The 23,733-nt window shown below is 40.8% G+C and overlaps 1 protein-coding gene across 8 annotated transcripts in view; it reads right to left on the bottom strand.

The window, feature by feature from the left end:
* The window catches only part of CRIM1 (cysteine rich transmembrane BMP regulator 1), a 211,980-nt gene that overhangs the window by 32,108 nt on the left and 156,139 nt on the right, over window positions 1-23,733 (bottom strand). For 3 of the 8 annotated variants that reach the window (XM_067007816.1, XM_067007814.1, XM_059079289.2), the window contains 5 exons: window positions 17,502-17,658; window positions 14,556-14,677; window positions 13,219-13,428; window positions 9,456-9,671; window positions 1,230-1,451 (listed from right to left, as the gene is read on the bottom strand). In XM_067007816.1, the coding sequence (XP_066863917.1) occupies window positions 1,230-1,451; window positions 9,456-9,671; window positions 13,219-13,428; window positions 14,556-14,677; window positions 17,502-17,658 (927 nt within the window). The remainder of the gene's footprint in view (window positions 1-1,229; window positions 1,452-9,455; window positions 9,672-13,218; window positions 13,429-14,555; window positions 14,678-17,501; window positions 17,659-23,733) is intronic. The other 5 variants (XM_067007815.1, XM_059079292.2, XM_067007818.1 and 2 more) reach the window with 3 other exon arrangements.

Raw genomic sequence — 23,733 nt, forward strand, 5'->3', positions numbered from 1 at the left:
GGATAGACAGTCACCCTATTAAAAGAAGAGAATCCATCTTTCACACATAATTTTTAATATTCCCTGACCATTACACTGAGAAACTCAAGCTCTGTACAATTCCTGAGACCAGAAATTATGTTTTAAAAATCTTTCCATCTCGTGTATACCAATGTGTAGACTAAGTCTTCAGAGGAAGTGGCCCCACAGAGTGGCCAGAGGAGCTGTCCTGATAAGCTTGAATGGTGGCCGATGTGCGCCTGAGCACCATTTATTGACTCATCTATGGGGACTGTTACAAAGCCCTGTGGCCAGAGGATTTCTCCTCCTCCTCAAGCATCACCCCAAATATATGCACTGACTTGCATCTAAGAAGCATGCAAAAATCTTTCAGCAATAAACTGCATGACGCCTGTCACTAATACAGCCTGCCTAATTTTTCACCTGCTAACTCTGATTACAGGTTCACAACTGGACTGAGATATGTCATTATCTTTCACTTGACTTTATGAGCTTTACTTGAGACAAAAGCAATCAAAGAGAGTGAGAGCCTTGGGAGCAGGGACTGTGCCTGCATTAGAGCTGCCAGCTGTCTGAGCCTCGCCTTCTGGACTCCAGAACGGCATCTGGCTTGTGTCCATAGGACCAGTTTTGGTATAGACGTCAGGGGCTGATATACGTATGTCCTCTGCTCACAAGATGTATCCCCATGGGTCACATGAAGGAGAGGGCTCTGTCAGTTACTCAGGCCTCACTCCGTGTCCCTAAGCCCTCCACACGGACAACCACATGGTTTAAATAGAATCAACTAAGTGTTAGCAGACAGAGGAGTAATTGGGGGATTAAATTAGTGTCTGGTATTTAGCTGATCTCAGGGCAGGGGCAAGCTTAGGCACTACGTGCACTCTGATACGGGACATGGTGTTTCTCTGTGGACAAAAGGACCATGGTCAGTAACAGAGTGAAGGAAGAGTTCCAATACTGAAAATTCTGAAACGGCAAAGGAGCCCAAGAGAGGTAGCACTATAGCATCACGACATCCTCAGAGAGCATTTCTTATTCTTAATATGCTTTATCTCGGGAACACATCTCCCATGTCTTTCCTCTGCCTGATGTGACTACATTGATTCTATGTGGCACGTCACCCAGAAAAACAGATTTCAAAATCATTAACTGATCTAGGCAAATGGCTGTCAATGTAGATTTAGTGACCATTGGGAGAAAGGAAGGATTTTTTTTCTTGGTCTTACCTATGCAGTAGGGACAACACTGGCCTTTTCTCAACACAGGTCTTTCACAGGATACTGAAGGGCAAGACTCAGAGTAGCAGCTAATTACGCTATCCATGCACACGCAGCTGGTACACACATCCGGCTTCCAGGACTCTGCTGCCAGGAATATATCCCCTTCATCATTTTTGCAGTAACTAGGCACGCTGTCATTATGGGATGAGGAAGGCTGGAGAGGTTCATCTGGAAAAATGAACAGAAGGTCAGCAGAAAAAAAGATGCTGCAGGCCACCCACTGTGTAACACATTGAGTTTCACTCTGTCCCATACAAAGCACACTCGGTCACCAGGGCTTTGTGTGCCTCCTTAAAATGGACTCAGTAACGACACAGCACATCTGACTCGGACAGGGTCTGGAGTTTTAAAACAAAAACAACGAAGACCACAAAAGATCTGTTGTAGAGATTGTTAGTTGTTTGCACGATATCCACTCTACCTTTCCTCCTTAACGAACTCCTGATTTTAAGGTCGGGGGTGGGGTGGCTGAGGACCTGGATCACAAGGGGGATATGGCATGTGGGACCACTGCTCCCTCCTTTTCTAGTCTTTGGCACAGCTAGGGGTGGCCTCGTCACCTGGCTGTGGCTAACAGATTCACTGGCTAATCAGGGATTTCTGGGAAAGCTTTCACTTTCTTAAAAGAAGGGCAGATGTGAAGCTACCCACATGCTTCCACATTCTTCATGCCTCGAATATGAGTGTGTCGCCTGTAGCTATAATACCCTCATCATACCTGTAAGAGAGAGGCCTTGATATCACTAAGACACTAAATCAATGGGATCAACATCTGTCTCCAAGCTTCTCATAATGTACGGAAAAGAAACCTCTGTTTAAAAATTGTAGCTGAATCACTGAAGAAATCAAAGAGGAAATCAAAAGAAACAAATGACAATGGAGACATGACGACCCAAAACCTATGGGGTGCAGCAGAAGCAGTTGTAAGAGGGAAGTTTATAGCAATACAATCCTACCTTAAGAAACAGGAAACATCTCGAATAAACAACCTAACCTTGCACCTAAAGCAATTAGAGAAAGAAGAACAAAAACCCCCCAAATTTAGCAGAAGGAAAGAAATGATAAAGATCAGATCAGAAATAAATGAAAAAGAAGTGAAGGAAACAATAGCAAAGATCAATAAAACTAAAAGCTGGTTCTTTGAGAAGATAAACAAAATTGATAAACCATTAGCCAGACTCATCAAGAAAAAAAGGGAGAAGACTCAAATCAATAGAATTAGAAATGAAAAAGAAGTAACAACTGACACTGCAGAAATACAAAAGATTATGAGCAACTCTATTACAAGCAACTGTATGCCAATAAAATGGACAACCTGGAAGAAATGGACAAATTCTTAGAAATGCACAACCTGCCGAGACTGAACCAGGAAGAAATAGAAAATATGAACAGACCAATCGCAGGCACTGAAATTGAAGCTGTGATTAAAAATCTTCCAACAAACAAAAGCCCAGGACCAGAGGGCTTCACAGGCGAATTCTATCAAACATTTAGAGAAGAGCTAACACCTATGCTTCTCAAACTCTTCCAAAAGACAGCAGAGAGAGGAACACTCCCAAACTCATTCTATGAGGCCACCATCACCCTGATACCCAAACCAGACAAAGACGTCACAAAGAAAGAAAACTACAGGCCAATATCACTGATGAACACAGATGCAAAAATCCTCAACAAAATACTAGCAAACAGAATCCAACAGCACATTAAAAGGATCATACACCATGATCAAGTGGGGTTTATTCCAGGAATGCAAGGATTCTTCAATATAGGTAAACCAATCAACGTGATACACCACATCAGCAAACTGAAGGAGAAAAACCATATGACCATTTCAATAGATGCAGAGAAAGCTTTTGACAAAATTCAACACCCATTTATGATAAAAACCCTGCAGAAAGTAGGCATAGAGGGAACTTTCCTCAACATAATAAAGGTCATATATGACAAACCCACAGTCAACATCGTCCGCAATGGTGAAACACTGAAACCATTTCCACTAAGATCAGGAACAAGACAAGGTTGCCCACTCTCACCACTCTTATTCAACATATCTTTGCAAGTTCTAGCCACAGCAATCAGAGAAGAAAAAGAAATAAAAGGAATCCAAATAGGAAAAGAAGAAGTAAAGCTGTCACTGTTTGCAGATGACATGATACTATACATAGAGAATCCTAAAGATACTACCAGAAAACTACTAGTGTGAATCAATGAATTTGGTAAAGTAGCAGGATACAAAATTAATGCACAGAAATCTCTGGCATTCTTATATACTAATGATGAAAAATCTGAAAGTGAAATTAAGAAAACACTCGCATTTACCATTGCAACAAAAAGAATAAAATATCTAGGAATAAACCTGCCTAAGGAGACAAAAGACCTGTATGCAGAAAATTATAAGATACTGATGAAATAAATTAAAGATACAAATAGATGGAAAGATATACCATGTTCTTGGATTGGAAGAATCAACATTGTGAAAATGACTCTACTACCCAAAGCAATCTACAGATTCAATGCAATCCCTATCAAACTACCACTGGCATTTTTTACAGAACTAGAACAAAAAATTTTACAATGTGTATGGAAACACAAAAGACCCCGAACAGCCAAAGCAATCTTGAGAACGAAAAATGGAGCTGGAGGAATCAGACTCCCTGACTTCAGACTATACTACAAAGCTACAGTAATCAAGACAGTATGGTACTGGCACAAAAACAGAAAGATAGATCAATGGAACAGATAGAAAGCCCAGAGATAAACCCATGCACATATGGTCACCTTATCTTTGATAAAGGAGGCAAGAATATACAGTGGAGAAAAGACAGCCTCTCTATAAGTGGTGCTGGGAAAACTGGACAGGTTCATGTAAAATTATGAAATTAGAACACTCTCTAACACCATACACAAAAATAAACTCAAAATGGGTTAAAGACCTACATGTAAGGCCAGATACTATCAAACTCTTAGAGGAAAACATAGGTAGAACACTCTATGACATAAATCACAGCAAGATCCTTTTTGACCCACCTCCTAGAGAAATGGAAATAAAAACAAAAATAAACAAATGGGACCTAATGAAACTTAAAAGCTTTTGCACAGCAAAGGATACCATAAACAAGACCAAAAGACAACCCTCAGAATGGGAGAAAATATTTGCAAATGAAGCAACTGACAAAGGATTAATATCCAAAATTTATAAGCAACTCATGCAGCTCAATAACAAAAAAACAAACAACCCAATCCAAAAATGGGCAGAAGACCTAAAAAGACATTTCTCCAAAGAAGATATATAGATTGCCAACAAACACATGAAAGCATGCTCAACATCATTAATCATTAGAGAAATGCAAATCAAAACTACAATGAGATATCATCTCATACTGGTCAGATTGGCCATCATCAAAAAATCTAGAAACAATAAACACTGGAGAGGGTGTGGAGAACAGGGAACACTCTTGCACCATTGGTGGGAATGTAAATTGATACAGCCACTATGGAGAACAGTATGGAGGTTCCTTAAAAAACTACAAATAGAACTACCATATGACCCAGCAATCCCACTACTGGGCATATACACTGAGAAAACCATAATTCAAAAAGAGTCATGTACCACAATGTTCATTGCAGCTCTATTTACAATAGCCAGGACATGGAAGCAACCTAAGTGTCCATCAACAGATGAATGGATAAAGAAGATGTGGCACATATATACAATGGAATATTACTCAGCCATAAAAAGAAATGAAACTGAGTTATCTGTAGTGAGGTGGATGGACCTGGAGTCTGTCATACAGAGTGAAGTAAGTCAGAAGGAGAAAAACAAATACCGTATGCTAACACATATATATAGAATCTAAGAAAAAATGTCATGAAGAGACTAGGGGTAGGATGGGAATAAAACACAGACTTACTAGAGCATGGACTTGAGGATATAGGGAGGGGGAAGGGTAAGCTGTGACGAAGTGAGAGAGTGGCATGGACATATATACAGTACCAAACGTCGGTGGATAGCTAGTGGGAAGCAGCCGCATGGCACAGGGCGATCAGTTAGATAGTTTGTGACCACCTAGAGGGGTGGGATAGGGAGGGTGGGAGGGAGGGAGACGCAAGAGGGAAGAGATATGGGAACATATGTATACGTATAACTGATTCACTTTGTTCTAAAGCAGAAACTAACACACCATTGTAAAGCAATTATACTCCAATAAAGATGTTAAAAAAAAAAAAAGACTTCGGAAAAAAAAAAAACTGTAGCTGGGTTTTCTCTTACTTGCAGCCACAAGCAGTCCTAACCAATTAACACCCAAACAGATTTTCAAACTGTATGTAACACTTCAATGTTCAGGCATTCACATTAATTGCTGAAAGATGACAGGAAATATAAATCACTTCTGAGGATGCACCTACAGAGAAATCATCTGCAAGACTTGTGTGTTTTTGCTACATAAATACAGACCAGAGGGTCTCCAGATCTAGTAACAACTTGAAACAGAAAAGAACGTCACCAGAAAACCCAGATATCTCTTTGGGTCTTGCCATTCACTGAATTGAGTTGAGAGCTGGAAGCTCAAGCAGAAAGCCGACTGCGATATAACAAAGGAAAGTGTAATACTAGTTAGTGAGGTTTCCTAGTTTAGAAATGTCACAATTGCACTGCCAAGAGAGCACTTCCAACCACCTTTGCACTTGAGAGTCTAGAAAAAGCCATGACGGTCCCACCCAGCAAACCTCTAAGAGAATCCCATTTTCTCAAAGGGTCCAGGGTCAGAAGAATTATCATCTGTTCTCATAGTCAACATCATGAAGTCTGCTCTTTCATATACATGTAGTTATCACAGTGATGCCAAAGCTCTAAGTGTCCCATTTTCCTCCCAATCACCTCCTGAATACACCCTACAGCCAGCAAGTTTGATCTGACAAGAAGAGTCTCTTGGAGAAGCGGGGCAACTGCTTTATTTGGGGCTCTGAACCCAAAGCGCGTAACTGCATCTCCTACTGTTAGTCCTGAAGGCAGCGACAGTGACAGAACAGCCATTGGCTCCATTGTTCCAAATGTGCTTCAGGTCCAATTTTAGGTAAGTTTCCATAGATCACATGCATATGAGTTAAAGCTGGTAAAACGGGATTACTTTCTCAGGCATCTTTTCTGGATCATCCACGTCTAGGGATACTTTCTTTTTAAGAGATTGACTGATGTTAACTTTTTATTTGGCTGGAAATCAGGGCAACTCACACTAGTCTACACGAGGCTCTGCAAATTGTCACGAGGTTTCTGTGTGTTATGACAGCTTAGCTCTTGCAAGCAACACCCAACCTGGTGTCTGAAAACTTAGAAGAGGAAGCAGGGATGGCAGTGATGGAAGCATGAAATAGCAGCTGAAATGAACATCCCAGAGTCTGGAGGGGACCCCAGGAGACATGGGAATGTGCCGGCAGAGCTGGAGTGAGAGCTGCAGCTGAGATGCAGCATCTGCAGGGCTTTAGCCCCCAGGGCAAGAGACTTCTGAGCCTTGACTGAAGATATCCTTTGGGAATCTTGCCCAGGCTATCTTCCTTCTTTGGGCCTTTCTTTCCATTTTCAGGAAACAATGAGACCCCTTCTTTACACTCTGATTCTAAATATAAACTCATTTTGTTTTTACCAGTTCTTTCACTGGTGTTCACTCATTCTTTTTATTTCTATACCAGAGAAATAAAAGAAGAAAAGAGCGATCTCTCTTCTGTGCTACGCTTCTTTCCAACTTTAAAAAATCAAATATGAAAGAGAATTTTTAAAGTGTGAAAAAAGAAAGAAGTGCTTTTCTATTCTCTGCCTTTCTCACCTTGGTGAAGTATCATCACCTACAGGGATGCTCAGTCTTTCTTCATGAGCCCACTTCCGTTTCTAGACCTTGCTCAAATCCAGGCCAGAGGGAACGACAAGGCATCCCAGGAGATACAACCACCACGAGGGATGCCACTCTCCTAGTTGTACATATATATCATTTTGGGCCAACTTTAGGATGCAAGTATCCTAAGATTAGAGATGGTATTTTTCTAGATGTGAAATACTCCATTTATCAATGCCGCTGTCGAAATTTACTGCAATGTGAAGAAATCAATGTTTTGAATTTTAAGACTTTTTATCTTTTTATTGCTGCAACACAGCTATGAATGGAAAGTTCAGAAAGCTCAATGATAGGGTAGGTGACTGATTTTAAAATCCAAGAGCATTCTAGATATAAAATTATTCACAGATTTAAGTGTAACCTTCAGAATACTGATCTAGGAAACAGAAAGTCCTGACATTTAAGATGAAGGCTATCACTGAAGTATCTCTCAGGTTATATGTAAAGTAAGGAAGAGTCACCTAGACATATGTTTATAAAGGAGAAGCCAAAGCCAGGCACACATGGGGTGCTTGTTCCTGTTTCTAGAGGGGAGGTCTCTGCTCTGCTAGAATCAGCAGGGCCTCAGCTCAGGCGCACTAGCCTTGAGACCTGGCTCTAAGAAATCAGTCCTTGGCACACACAGGAGTCCCATTTCCAGGGAGCTCCTGTTCTTTGCCTGGGCTGAACCTCTGAGTCCAGTCAGGTGTCCCACCAATAAATTTGGGCCAACCCCTATATTTGTCCTCAGATCCTCGGACAAGTGGGAACAGAGGTACATCCCACTTTAGTTAAAGCTTCCTGGGTTACACGTGCTCTTAATGCTTTCCTTTCCAGGCACTCCTCTCACTCTGTCATGATTTACGTAAAGGTGGAGTACTGGATTGTTCAGCTCTTCTTCTGGATTACTGGCTGTTCTCGTCAACCCCGGGATCCCCATGGCTCAATTCAGGCATTCCATAAGCACTTGTAAAATGAATATATAAACGGATATAAATTCATAATCATCCTAGTTTCCACCAGGATGGGAATAATCATGGTCATGTATTAACAGAGAAATATTAGGGTTTGTGTCTAAGTAAAAGAGTGATGATAAAAATATAGGAGGGACTAAGGTATATCCTAACGGCATAATACATCTGAACTATTTCTTATACTAGAAAAGACATTGCACTAATTAAGCTTTTCAGATTAACACGGTTGAAAATTACACCAAAGATTCTGTACTAAGATGATAATACCTCAGCAGCAGCGCATGATGACAACAGCAAATAATGCTGCTATCCCTACAATTTCCTCTGATGCAATTAAAAAATATCAGCAATGTGAACCCAGGAAGAATTCTGGACATCAACTACGCTGGTTATATAATGACAGAACAACAGATTCTAGCTGGCTGACTAGATAATCCAATGTAAAAAAAGTAATAAAATACAAGGGCTTATGTTTTACTGAGCAGAAGTGCTCTAAGAACACACATTTAGAAGGTAAATGATTATTGATTTAAGTTGAAAAGATAAAAGACTGAGCAACAACAAAACTAGTGTGCTGTCAACTTGGTAATTATACATATGCAAATTAAGTCATATATTCTAGTGTTAATTAGAATTGCTACTTTCGTTGCATAATCATCAACTTATGTTTAAAAGTCTGATAAAATTTCATTATATTTGTTTCATGACCATAAATTCACCTGCTAAGGCCAGATTATCTGAGAACCGGAAAAAAAAAAAAAATAGTACTCTTTGTACATATGCAGTGCTGGTCACTTAGTACTTTTGGATCTTAACTTAATCATCACAGATTTGAGAAGGTGGGCTTTATGCATCTTTTAGCAATTCCTCTGTTTAACATTCTCAAAGTATCTTCACCACCCTTACACATTTCAAAGAATTTTATTTACAATATTTATCAATAACTGCTCTTCACATTTTGTAAAGACAGAGATGACTTTTCACATTAGCAAAATCATCTGGAATAATCTAGTACAGAAGGACTGTCTCTTGAGTCTGAGATGTAGGGTTAAGAAAAAAAGGGTAGAAAGAAACAATTTTTTTTTTTTTGCTGTTGGTGTTCAAAGTCACCTCAGGTGCAAGGCATATTGATTACATAAATATGTGGTCGATAGAAAGGAATGAATTTAGAAAGCTGCCTGCCAGATGTTCCTGCCTGGGTTACTGGTGACTGGGTCTGGCACACTCCCACGTAGGGCTCAACCCAGCCCACCGGTCCTGCAGAATGACAACGTCCAGGCTGCAGCCCCTCCCCGCCGGCCCAGTGCATCCCGAGGCGCAGTGCCGGTTACCTGGACACTGTGGGCAGCAGGAGTCCTGGGTGCGCGTGGGGTTCTGGCAGAGCAGCGGTGGGCACACCTCTGTCTCACACAGCACCCGCCCACTGTGGCAGGTGCACTGAGTACAGGTGTCAATGTGCCACGTTTCTCCTTCCACAAAGTACTCTCCCCCAGGGGCATGGCAAATGGAGGGGGTGCTGAGCTCCGGCTTCTGCACCACAAAGTCATCTGGGGAACGACACAAAATCCAAACACAAGAAATTATTCATCTGCAGTCTAACCAGCTCGGGAAGAACCTGGTGCTGTGGGCTTTAAGGGACAGAGAAGATGAATTGGCTGTTTCCCTCAAGAGAACAGGGAAGAAAACATTCCATGCACAGAAGTATAAGGCAACAGCAGAAGAGCTAGTTGCAGGAAGTGAGGTTCAAGTGGTTCCAGTTTGTCAATAGTAAGGAGAGGCTCCAAACGAGATAAACCACAGGGACTCCTACTGTTGAAGAGAACAGAAGCCTCTTAGGGGATGTCTGCAAATGTGTAGGGTTACCTAGAATAAAGATCTCTCACTTACTGAATGCTTACCATGGTCCAGTTTCCATGTTAGTGCTTTACATATGTTACTTCATTTATTCCTTACACCAATCATGTGAATAGGTACTGTTATCCTATTTAACATATAAGGAAACTGAGAACTCAGAGTATTAAGGGCAGACAAGGGATCTGAACCCGAGTCTATGTTTGTTTGGATCATGGATACACCTCCAGATTAAATACAACTGTAAACTGATTTGTGTACCATTCACTTCATTACCTCTGGGACCCTGAGTCCTTTCAGGCTTAGAAATAAGTCCTACTGTTGAGCAGGACACACCCCAATCCTGACCAGCTGCCGGTACACTGAGCAGGAAGGCTCTTTCAGAATCAACAGTCTGAACCCTCACCGGAGACTAAACATTTGTTCGGCGATATGATCAAGAGAGGTAAACGCCCAGGGGCCGATGACAACTATGAGTTCTTTGCCCAGATGAGAGGCGATCTGGGGCTCTCGGTGAGAGGACAGTGACAGAGAGGGAATTTAATGCTGAAAATGTCTGGAGAGGCACTGGAAGTTGCCCTCAAGTTGTGCTGGCGAAATGAGAAGTATGAAGATATTAACCATATTCGCGTCATCCAAATACAACAGGCGTTTCAAGGAGGTGCTGACAGTGTGGAACCCTGCGGAGAAGCCATCTGGAGACACCACGGCGGGCTCACGCTCGGAGATCAGTGGAATGTGGGCCTCAGAAGAACTACTACCCTGTTTGTGCAGAGATACTCAGAGCTGACGTCTCCTAAGAACTCGCGGGCTGTGACTTCCGAAGCAGTGGTCAGCCTGAGAGGTAGCAATACTGATGAGATACAGTGGTGTGGGCCCAACTCCAGCTAAGGAGGCATTGTATAACTTTTAATACAGCTTTATCTCAAGGGAGCTAGTAAAGAACTGGAACTTTGACCAAGTGGACACAAACTGACATCAGCCAACTTACATTCATAACCAACTGGGCCAAACTTTCTAGTATATGAGGAAAGTAGAAAGGAAGATAATTAGAATGAAAATTGAGCTGCGATGAGATAGAAGTGCATTTCTCACCGTTTATAGAAAAAGAAAAAATAGTTCCAAAGACAATTAGTAGACTACTGTTGGAAAAAGTCTCCCCTTTGAAAGGATTTGGAGAGGATGGACAATTGCTGCCCTTTTAAATGCTGACATGTAAGGAAGTGGTCAGAACAAAAACGATGTGTGTTTGCTGGTGTCTTACTCTGTGAATTCCTTTGCTATATATATATATATATCCATGTGCCTCAAGGCAAAACATGAGTGACCAGATAGATGGAGGTGATAGAAAAAGTGAAAGGTAGAGGGTAAGAAAGGGAAAAAAAATCTGAGACACAGTATCATTTGGTGAATCTTCTGTCAGAAGAGTTCAGAGGCTGCTCACTTATCTCAGAAGGAAAAACAGCTGATCCTTGACTATAAGGCAGGAGAAAATATTCTTTGAAGTAGGAGTCCACAATTGCAACAATGCTGGGGTCTCTATTCAGAAAGATCCATATGTGGCAACTCACTAAAGACTTTTGGAAAAAAACATACCTACACATCCATATATATCAATACCTGTACGTTTTCATATGTATATATCTAGATAGTCACACATCCACAATAATTCTGTGTGTGTTTAAGAACTTTCCGTATCTCTGTAATAGAGAAAACTAGATTTGGTTTCACTGACTTTCAGTGCTTAAGTCAATCATCTATTCTTAGTAATATCTTTGCATTTCCACTGGTCGGAGTCCTTCATTGAGTACACCATTTAGCACCTTTTAGCAAAGACCCAGGTGGAGGCCACACTCTGCACACTCACTCATGCCTATAATTAAAGCATGGGGTCTTCATTGGAACAAATGGTTTTTCCCTCCCCAAAGAGTCAACACAGAGTTCTGTCTCATTAAATTGTTCATTTATCTTCTGTTTCAGTGGGCACTAGTGGTTTTTCATATTTAACTAGCAAAACATGTGAATAAGGAAGCAGTTTTGATACAGAGCACATCTGGCTTAACTATGCGAAACAAAACAACTTTGTCATCTGGTCCCCTGTAGGGGTATAAGGGCTGCCTGTCACTTTGATACCTTAGTTACTGAGGTGTGTAGAATGTCAGGGCTAAAAAGGACTCCCAGTGCCCCTCTGCCAAACCCCTCCCCGGCAGGCAAAGCAGGTGCAGACTGAGGTGCCAGCATGCGGTACCTCCCTCCCAGGCCGGGCCTGCCTTGTTGCAAAAGGCCCAGGCCTCAGGTTCCTGACTGCACCCGTTGCACAGGTGGAGGGAGATACAGAACCAAGACTGACCGGGGGAAATACAATCCCTACCCCAAAACCGGACAGTACATTTCAACTTTAAAAGAAATCCAATGCAAGAATCAGGAGACTTCATGTCTCCCTGGCCCTCTGGCTGACACCCTATTTTAGTTTGGGTAAGAAAGCTAATCTCTCTGTGTCTGTTTTCCAAACAAAAACTGCCTAAGCATATTTTTCCCTAATTCAGTGGCCTCCACTCGGTGGAAGAAATAATAACTATGAAACCATGCTGAGCTCTTTGGATCAAAGGCACTAGATGAGGTATTATGGTAATAATTACTGTTATGGACAACCATAATTTGGACCGCTATGAATTATAAATCTGTTATGTTCTTCTACTAACTTATCTTGATTACCATTATTATGACTGTAAATGTTTTGGATGTGTGGTCACTCTAAACATTTCCATTTGGCAAGATTACCACATATCCATTAATTTAAAAAAAAAGCAATATCCACAGACTTCAGTAATTCTCTCCTTCTCGAATATTACTTTATAAATAAGAAGCTTTCATGGAATAAAATTAACAACAACCCCCTCCAATTAACTAAGACATTCAGCCTTAATACCCTATCCATAAGATGGAGAGCTGGAGCTTTAAGTACATAAGCCCACAAACCTCTACACAAATGTAGTTCAAAGACCAATGTAATTGAGTAAACCTTCAAAAATAAGGAGAGTGGTTTCAGAGCTTTAGAATAATTCTCTGGTTTTTGGCTAATCATTTATAGCACCTGGCTGACACTCGTGGCTATTGTTGACAAAAACCAGAGAGCTGAAATATGTTCCAGGGGTCGTCCCCTGCACTTCCCCCGGAATTACAGATGTGATGAGGCAAAAGTCATTTGCTTAGGGAGCACACGAGATGGCGGCCAGCTTTTACCTGAACATGACGGGCAGCACTGTCCCGGATGAATGGTGGGGTTGCCACAGGCAGGCACCGGGCAGGTGATCAGAGCACACATTTCCCGTCCACTGTGACAGTAGCATTCCCGGCACCCGTCATGCCAGCTTTCCTCATTTTTATGATGATGACCATCCATGGACAGACATGTGCCTGACAGGACGGGTGGCCCGGCTGCAGCAGGGACCTCTGGACAGACAGAAGGCAGCCTGGTAAAGAAGGAGCTACTGCACAGGAGAAACAGCCTGTAGTTCCTTACAGGTAATGCTACCCAGCCACCAAAAATCCTGTCTACACAGCACAGCTTGTGACACCGGAAAGGATCATGAAAAGAATTTAAGTTAATATGCTCTCAATTTTGAAAAACAAAAAAAAGGGAGTAAAAAACCCTGCAAATACATTTCTCTGCTATTGGTAGGCTTATATAACTTTTTTTTTCCTCCCTTCACTCTATGTTCTCATATTCTATACAGTAAACAAGCACTGATTGATGTCAGCGTGAATGTTACACATATGTTTAATACATGCAGAATAATCACTCTAGAAATCATCATTCAGTGGGGCAATCCTGGGCCGCTAGTAACTAGCAGATTTTTGTTCAGCAGAACAATTGAAGCAGTGACTAGATTTCTGTTTAATCTGACACCCTAAAAACACTGTTAAGGTGGTTAACTGTCCAACTCTGAAAAAACACAGAACAAACTTCAGGGATCTTTTACTCCTTCATCTGTGGCTCATGAGGACAACTAAACCAGCTGGGATTGGCAGTGGCGCTGGAGCTGGGGTAAGGGCTCACACAGCTTCAGGAACATCTCTTGAGGGGGAAGTCCTGCAAAAGGTACTCCCAGGACTCACACCTATCCACAACTACAGGCTGGCATGTGGTTATTCAGCAAAAGGCTACATTCTCAGGAAAAACTGTGTTACCAAGAAAATACACAAGCAGACTGTTTAGCCTCACCCACCCTCAAAGGGCTGTGAAAAGGGACCTTCGCTGTATCAATAGTCTCGATCCACTGCTGGACAGAGGGAGACTCTATGGAAGTCAAGATAAAGATGCTTTAGGCTAAAGTTCCTGAGACAAGTAAAACTGAAGAGCTAAGAAGTGATTGATTTGGTCAACGTGGGGCCCGTTCCTTTAATTTCTATTCCGAGCTCTTATTCCATTGAGATGAAAGGACAAGGGATGGTCCTCTAGAGAGTGACAGTGGTGTCAGAGTGGACAGCAATCACTGAAATTATTTCGTTGACTTCCGTTCTTGGTTTCTGTGCCTCTGATTGCTCTGAGCGGGGAAGGGTTATGCGTTGGGACTTACCTCTGCACTTGCAGATAAGACAGCCACGACTGTCCTGCTGGAAACCCAAGGGGCAGATCTTACTGCATGGGAGCTCTGGGCATTTCTTACAGCGACAGATGTCACAGCCATGCTTATTCTTCCTGGGTAATTAAAATTTTGTCAGAGGTCAGAAAATCCAAAAGTCTCAAGTGATGCCCAAGTGCTTAGACCAAGGTGATATTCTCATTAAGCAGAATGACTTGAACTTCTGCTCTCAAAACCCCCTGGAGGGCTTCCCTGGTGGTACAGTGGTTGAGAGTCCACCTGACGATGCAGGGGACACAGGTTCGTGCCCCGGTCCGGGAAGATCCCACATGCCACGGAGCGGCTGGGCCCGAGAGCCATGGCCGCTGAGCCTGCGCGTCCGGACCCTGTGCTCCACAACGGGAGAGGCCACAACAGTGAGAGGCCTGCGTACCGCAAAAAAAAAAAAAAAAAAAAAAAAACAACCCTGGAGTGGTGTGTAATTAGCTCCCTGTGGCCATGACCACCACCCAGCCATGGCCAATGGTTATATTTGCCCAAGCACTTAGGTGCTCTAGGATGTGACTGTCAGAATCCCAATGACATGACTGTTGACTTAATTGGGAAAAGTGGTACCACAGTACAAAAAGATGCATGCGCAGCTCCATGAATAGGAAGGAGAAGGATATATTGCTGGTCAATGTTGGAGGCCAGCATTAGGGCAGAAGTCCTTCTTCTCTCAGAATCACAGGCTTCCTCAGACGACCACATTCTCTTGAGAAATTTCAGACACTACTAAATATTTTACTGAGATATCTACGGAATTTTTTAGCAGATAGGAGAACTTAAGGATCCATAGACCTGGGAATGCTATGTAAATGTTGTTGAAGAACCAAACGTTTAAGAAGTCCTGCAGTCAATGTCCAGTAACTACCTCATTAGTCAGAAAAGAATACCACCTGAAAAATGCTCCACCTCTGGGGCACGACTGAAGCACGGAGGATAAAGGGAAATGGCTGGATGAACTTTTTTTTCCCCTTTAATAAGCTACAGTGCCTAAATTTTCTGTTGATCAGAAAGATGACATTAAATAAATATATGTTTATTAAAAGATCACCATAGTTTAAGTGGACAAAAAAATTCTTAGCAACAATTCCTTATTTTCTCTCAAAGGAGAATGAGCCTGTCTATTACAAAAGGTGCTAACCTGCCCTCCTGTGTCTTCTGTCCACTACCTGCAGCTCCTCTCTTAGGCTCAACATCTCCTCTACAAGCTTTGCCCTAGTTGGGCTTTCTGGGCAGCAGAGAAGGCAGAGTTAAGTCTATTAATCCTTAGGTTCCATCCCAAGGAGCCCTAAGTGGCAACACTGGTGTTCAACTAAAAAAATAAACCCTGTTCTTTCTCATCTTGGACAAATTAAGGGGCTCTAAAAGAAGATGGCCCCATGGGAAACCCTTGGTATATAAGTGCCCAAGTGACAAACTACAGTCTGCTAAGTGAAATGAGAACTGAACACTAGGGTCTACGTATTTATATCAATATAATGAAAACAATGAAATAAATGAATGCTTCACACTCCTGTCATAGACTGTGCCATTTTCAAGCCCTAACAGGGCTTTAACAGATTTGTTTGTTCACTCATTTATTCACCTACCCATTCCTTCTTCCTTCTCCCGTTCCCTTCTCTGTATTTCTCCCTCAGAGGCTGTCCTTGAAACATGTGCTAGCCAATGCAGTATTCATTTGCCTACAAGAGTCAACTTGGTCCTTCTTGAATGTGTTTACTGACAGGAATACCAAGTGGAATCTATAATCCTCTAAGAGTTTTCTCTCCAAGGTGAAGTTTGGATGAATGCAGCCTTGGTTCTGAACTATCATAACACTGCAGCAAGTGGTTGTAGGTACCATTATGATAATAATACTTTATTCTACATCAGCAGGTAAGCTAAGAAATGGCTCTACTTTTATTAATAGCATATTCATATTTTAGGATTAAGAACAATGATTTATTAGTTTACTTGGGGAATTTTAAAGAATAATGTTCCCAAGCTAATTATCCAATTAAAGTTAGAATTAAGGTTCCCCTCTCCCTGCTAAACTAGAATTTCCAAGAGGAAGAATAAAAACAATGCCTTTAAGACGCTGGGCAAGAGGTGATAGCTCTAAATCCCTTATAGTTACTAGCACTATATAAACATATCAAATGGAAAAGGCAGAGAGACTAGACTGGAAGGAACCAAGGCAGGAATGACAAAGCCAAAATCTGAAAAGTTATTTTTAAGGAACCAACTTGACATAAAGACAGAAGTAGATTCTAAGACAGACACAAAAGTAACAAATGTGAAATGTCTATTTTCCCCCTAGAATAATCTGAATTTTCATGGGATTTGATTCAATAAAGAATATTTTTAAATACAAGTCATAGTTCTTATCACCAAGGAAATTCATAAGATCTACTGCTATTTTAAAGAACACTATAAACGTAGACAAGCATCAAGGTAGGACAGGGAGGCGTGGCAGGTAAGGATGCTCCATATTGCAAATCAGTAGCTGTCAATTCATCTTAAAGTATAGCTTAAATAAGTTGTCACAAAACAGCTGCTGCCACAGTGGCGCAAAGCTGAAGCGCTTACAACACTGGGACCTCATGACAGTTCCACTCCCCGTGGCAGGGTCCAAAGGCGCTCGCTATGAGGAAATCTCACCTAACAGGCCCAAAGTGTCATAACAAGGCTCTGGCCCATCTTCAAAAAAAGAGTAAAACTTGATTCTTATCTTTGGAGATACCGCCTTTCCCTGCTTTCTGATTCCTCTAACAAAACAAGCACAGATATTCTGGATGCAGTACATTGCTGATTCATTCACAAACACACACAAAACGGCCAATAAAAAAAGGTAAGAGACATTTCGCCAAGTTATAGATAATTAAGAATAGATCTTCTGAGTCAAGAAATACGTACAGATATCCAAATGGACAATACTTGTCACAGATTATGAGTCTGCACTTCTTGGGGCGTGGGCGGCACTGACAGATCTCACAGCTGTGGGCATCGGTTAGGAAGCCGAAGGGGCAGTCCAAGGTGCAGCCTCGTTTGAGGCCCGTGCAAAGTTCCTCCCCTGTGAAGACACATGGACAGCACGTTTCTCCCAAAGATGAAAGGAACAGAACATTTGACACTTCAACGCCTTCCCCTAATCTTCCAGTCTTCCACCGATGCAAATTTCTCAGCTCTACCACAGCATCAGCAATGGTTAAAAATTATAGACTGTGCTATTTCATGGTTATCGGAACGTAACTTCATGTTTTGGTACTAATATACACAATAAAGTCCAACTCTGAAAAACAGATTTCTGATGTGTACTCCAGACTGGGGCTAAAAGAGCAAGCTGGCAACTACTATTTGAGATGCGGATAAAACGGAGGGCATTTTCTCATGAAATTTGATCTCATCAGCCATTTCAAACCACTGATGATCAGTTATTATTCAAAATGTGAGAAGTGGAAACTTACATCCCAAATTTCATTATGTATTTTTGTTCCTACTGCATGCCCATGAGAAACACATTCTTAAATGTTCACACGCATTTACTTTTATGAGTTTTAGATGCTACCATACAATAGTGCGTACCATATGCAGCATAAAGCATTGCTTTCCCTTTCTTTAAAAGGTATATCTCTAATAACATAATACAAAGTGAAATAATCAGTGTTTGTATATATTTTTTTCCTACCGCTGACAAATATCCAGGTATTTAGATACACTTAGTTAACTGACAAAAAAAAAAAAAATGTATGTGCCAAAGAAATATCTAGGTTAACGTTTAACTATCCATTATTTAAAATGTTCAAACTCTCCCCTGTTAGCAGAATCTGGAGTGATGTTTAACTGTCCTCTGTTAGTCAGTTATAACTTATTATTGTAGAAGGGAAAAAAAGGAACAAAGAAATGGTGGCCGGCACAAGAAACTTCTATTAGCTTAATGGAAACCTTGTAAAGAAATTTAAAAAGGTGTGATGTAGGGCTTACTAGAGTAATACAGGCAATGAAAACGTTAAGGTAAATAAGAAAAGCATGCTTGGTGATGTAACTAAAGCAAATTGAGACTGGTCTGAATTAAAGGCAGAATTTGAAAGATAATCAAATTTAAAGAAGTAGACATGATGATGGCAAAAGTATGGCATAATGTTTGATTATAGTTCTGTGTGGACTGGTAAAATGGGAAGCTGAGACTACTTTTGTTGAAATAATAAATGAATTTTATGTGGATATCCTTTAAGCATAAATATTGTAATAATGCATAAGTTACTGGGAAAAAAAGAACACATCTATCTCCTCCATACACAAATCTTATAACCTAAAATTAAACCTTAACTACAATTAATAGGTGAAATGCCTTCATATTTTACATAAATACTTTAAGATAGCATCTTTTGTGAATCTTAGCTGGCAATACTTGCATATTTAATCTGCTATCTTTTAAAAAGGATAATGTGACTTATAGTATAATTTTCTCCTTTGTCATCATCATAAACCTTTCATTACACATATTTAATATAACCTCGTGGGTCTGTATCATACTGTGAAGCAACTGATTACTAATTTGCATCCTTCAAAGTGAAATTCTAAATGGCTCATTTAAAATTTTGTAATTATATGACTTGAAAGGTCATCATTTTTCATCTCTTTCCCATTATTAAGGGAATGAGGAAGGAGGGAGAAGACTGTCATAGCCACATTTCTTTCTCTGACACCAAGATCTAAGTTGTGAATCCATTTTTCTATTGCAAAAATTTTAAGTCTTGACACCAAGTAGATTATGTTTAGAGACAGATGAACTAACAACACTGTGAGAACATCCCTGGGGACTAAATTCCTTGAAACTCTGAGTCTGAGCACCTTTGTGCCTTCATTTCTCTGGTCCCGTCAAAAAGGAGTTTTTCCATAATTTTTAATCTAGAATGGGCTTCATCCTTAATGAAAGCTGTTGAATCACTAAAGTTTAAAATATTTGATACACACTAAGTTTGTCTTTACCTCTGCTTTGCAGTGGAAGGGAATTTCAAGCAAAGGCTGCTACGTGTGAACAAATATACAGGACGTTCATAGACTTCGAACTGGCTGTGACATCTTGGGCAGGTTGCCACAGTGCTGCCCCGACTTGGGACTGCTTACTGTCCTGCTGTCTCGTTTCTCCTCCCCAGCAGAAGGGAGCTCTAGGGCAGGGACCTAGTTTCTTTATTTACACAGTCCAGGTGCTATCGTGGTGCTCCGCGTGGAGTGAGTGCTCAATAAATACTTGCTAAATGAATGAACCAATCAAGATTCTTGCTATTTACTCCTCTTCTCTCATCAAGACTGCCACATTAACAGAAAAATAATGGGATGAGAAAACTTACTGTTAGTACTGAAAAATTTCACAATACTGGCACTTGCTAAACGTCTCCAAATACCACCTTCTAGCTTAGAAATAGAGAACATTAAAGATTTCAAGGTATTCCTAGATCCATGTATCAATTATGGATTTTTCTTCAGAGAAGTATAACGTCAAGGCAAACATTTACGTAAAGAGCAGAACGGATAGATTAGAAACATCTTATTCATAGATGGGTGGGAGTTTTTAAGTTTGTTTGAAAAGTTTTAGTACATCACTGGAGGCAACTACAGAAAGAATGGTGGCTCTATGTTCCTAATTTTTCAACATTATGACTTTGTTGTGATCTAAGAATGCTTTCTAGTCCAGAGGGGGGAATTACCATTGAAGAGAAAGTGATAAATAATGGCAAAATACAGAGCCTGTGCATCATGGCTGGTCGATAGCAGCTATGCAGTAAACTCTCTGTTTCTTCGGGAGAAAAAAAAGATGTTTTTGCTCCCAGGGCCAAAATGTGGCCCAACTGTGGGGAGCATCGTTTGTACTTTGTTGTAATTGAACACCATGGAGCCTGAACACAGAACACAGTGTGATGTGCCCCTAGAGCTGTGTAGTGCTTCTCTGCTGCAGGGCTTCACACTCTTGGGTTCTGGCAATTCTCAGCAACATGCAAGCAGTTAAGGATACCATGAACAAAGTTCCTGAGACTGTTAAATAAAGAAGTACAACGCCGCAAATGGTGGTCCCAATCTTGACCTTGTTAAGTGTTTGTTCAGAGTAACAGTGAAATGAAAACAGGAGCCTGCCTCCTTGTATATGATGCTGTGACCTTCTTTAGACGCTTGATTCAGATATATGTTTCATGAAAATTATGAAAGGTTTTTTTTCTTCCTGCTACCATTAATTTTCTATGTCTGCATTGGTTTCTAGTTAAAAGCACTATTAATCCCTAGAATTACAGATTGTTAAAACTGGAAGAGCAGTTCAAATAATCTGATGAAATCCACTTGATTTAAAAATGTAGATGATAAGATGCTAAAAGATGGTTGCCATTTACTACATATAATACCTATAATAAGCTGAAATGTATTATGTACGTTTGACAGCAAACATTTTGGTTAAAAAGGAATGCTACTAACAGCTTGTACCAATGAAGTGTTAGATTTTTAGTAGCTTATCTAAATGATTTTAGTTTTAACTTTTGTTGCTATCATACATTCTTAAGCATTTTCTACCATGTTTCTTTTCTTTATTCTAAGTATGTCTTTGAAAAAAGTTTAAATTCTCTATATGCCCTTGATGCACTACTTTGCTTAGCAGTGTTATAAGAAATGTTATTTGTTACAGGTTAAAAAAGAAAAGCTACAGTATGTTCAAATAAAAGAATACTTTGTCATATACCTTCCACGTTCTTTAGAAGGATGTGTTTTTACTGGGTTTTGATTTCAATCTTCAAGTGACTGTCTATAATATGCTTGATTATATTGCAATAGCATTATAACATATTAGCATATTACCAATATTACCAACACATTACCAAGATTAGTCAGGGATAAGGTCCATTTTTAACTTTTTTGTACCCCTAGTTCTTGGTGTATAGTTGGCACTCAATAAATGCTAGATGAATGAAAGAAGGGATGAATGAGCAGACAACAGGCCAGTAACAGGGGAGAAATATTTATTTGGCATTGGTCTTATTTTAAGAAAGAAATATTGATGCCAGTGGTCTACATATACAACGTCTAACCCCTAACGGAAAACTTGGGTATAAATGGTTAGGACCATTGCATGTGAAACAGGCTTTGGTGGGATGCAGAAAAATAACATAAAGGAGAGATTTACACAAAATCCATACTTATCACATAGCTGCAGTGGGAAAAAGAATATACTTAGCTATCCTTCAGTACCAGGGACTTCCTTTTTTCTAAAGCTAGGTGAAAGAGAGTGAGAATATTCGAGGGTTAAAATTAAAAGGCAAAAGGAAAGTTGTTTGTGTGCGTGTCCTCAAAGGACAGGAAGAACTGGAGGCAGGTTGGTGTTGGAACAAAGGAGGGAAACTGGGGGTTTTCCACGTCAGCTAGCTCTAGCTGACGTAGAAATGCATGTTATAAAACAGCTATCGTGTCAACAGTTATCATATGTCGGGTACTAAAGCTAGCTTTGCATTCACTAATTAATCCTCAAAACAATCCATTACTTTGGTATTATTACCTGCCCTTTACAGATGAGGACACAGAGGCTCTAGGAAATAAAGCAACTTGCCCTGATCACCCAGATACCAGTCAGTGTGACGCCAGAGTCTGGGAGGACAGCTGGGTACATACAGTCACAAGAATCTGACAACTGAGGATGTGGCAGTTTGATTTGACTCACCGCCCAAAGGTGTCAAATAATCAGGACTGCTAATGGGAGGGGATGAGTGCACAGTGCTCTATGGCTCTGTCGTGTACTTTCCGTGTACTTTTGTGTATGATATAGACAAAATGACAAGTTCCAGCTGACATAAAATGCAATGGTCTCCTGTACATATTTCCTCCTATGTGTTAATGAAATGGAGGTGCAAAGCAGGTAGTATGCATGGATGTCCCTTTTACAAAGCCAGAAAGCAACACTAACACAAAGACAGGCAGAGCAGAATTTTCCTGATAAGTCTCAATTTGCAAAAAGCCAGTCATATGCTTCTGACTTGCTTCAATGACAACTGAGGGAAATTGCTTCTTTGGATTTAACTACAAAGGGCTCATTGTGAATCAGCACGGGTCTTATGTAGGTGTGCCCATGTGGCCAAAAGTTCGTAATAGCAAAGCCCAGGTGAAGATGGTAGGCGGGGTGATTAGGCACAATGAAATCTATATTTTTAGACTTCAGAAAGTTCAGGAAAGAAAAATTAGGTATGCTCCCATGATCAGAAGAGAAGAGATATGAGAAGGATTAAAATATAAACTCTTGGGCTTCCCTGGTGGCGCAGTGGTTGAGAATATGCCTGCTAATGCAGGGAATACGGGTTCGAGCCCTGGTCTGGGAAGATCCCACATGCCGCGGAACAACTAGGCCCGTGAGCCACAACTACTGAGCCTGTGCGTCTGGAGCCTGTGCTCTGCAACAAGAGAGGCTGCGATGGTGAGGGGCCCGTGCACCGCGATGAAGAGTGGTCCCCGCTTTCCACAACTAGAGAAAGCCCTTGCACACAAAGACCCAACACAGCCAAACATAAATTAATTAATTAATTAATAAAAAAAATAAATAAACTCTTTGTGATACAATCACCAATTATCTTGGTGTCAAAAAATCAAAGTTGACCATTTAAGCCAACAAATATGGCTGCCAAAGCAGCTCCCTAGTAAACTTGGCTTTCCAAAGGGAGGTATAAAAGGCAGATAGGTGTATAACAGGGACTGGTCCTCCTCTGAACAGAAACAAGTGTAGGAAGGCAGACAGTCCCCAATGGGTGGAGGCTTATGGGAAATTTAAAGGTAAACAACCATCATCACAACAACAGTTTGATAATCTCCCTTTCAGCACCAAGTCCATCCCACAGACAGTGGGATGGTAACAAGTAACTGAGAAAATCAAATTATGCAACTCTACTTAGTATCCGTCTTCACCGAAAATATTCTTACAAAAGAAAGCATTGAATGATTAAGGAGAAGAGGCATACAGAGCCCAAGAAAACTGATAAATCAGAAAGTGATCATCTCTCTACATTAGGTAATTCTAACTCTCTGAGTCCAGTGTAATTATACCCAGAGGCTCATGGAGAACCTGCTGATTACAGAAGCATTGTCCATATTTGGAGACATCAGAGGGAATGGAAAGAGA

This window comes from Kogia breviceps, chromosome 11 (assembly GCF_026419965.1).
Source record: "Kogia breviceps isolate mKogBre1 chromosome 11, mKogBre1 haplotype 1, whole genome shotgun sequence".
In the NCBI taxonomy this organism is placed as follows: domain Eukaryota; kingdom Metazoa; phylum Chordata; class Mammalia; order Artiodactyla; family Physeteridae; genus Kogia; species Kogia breviceps.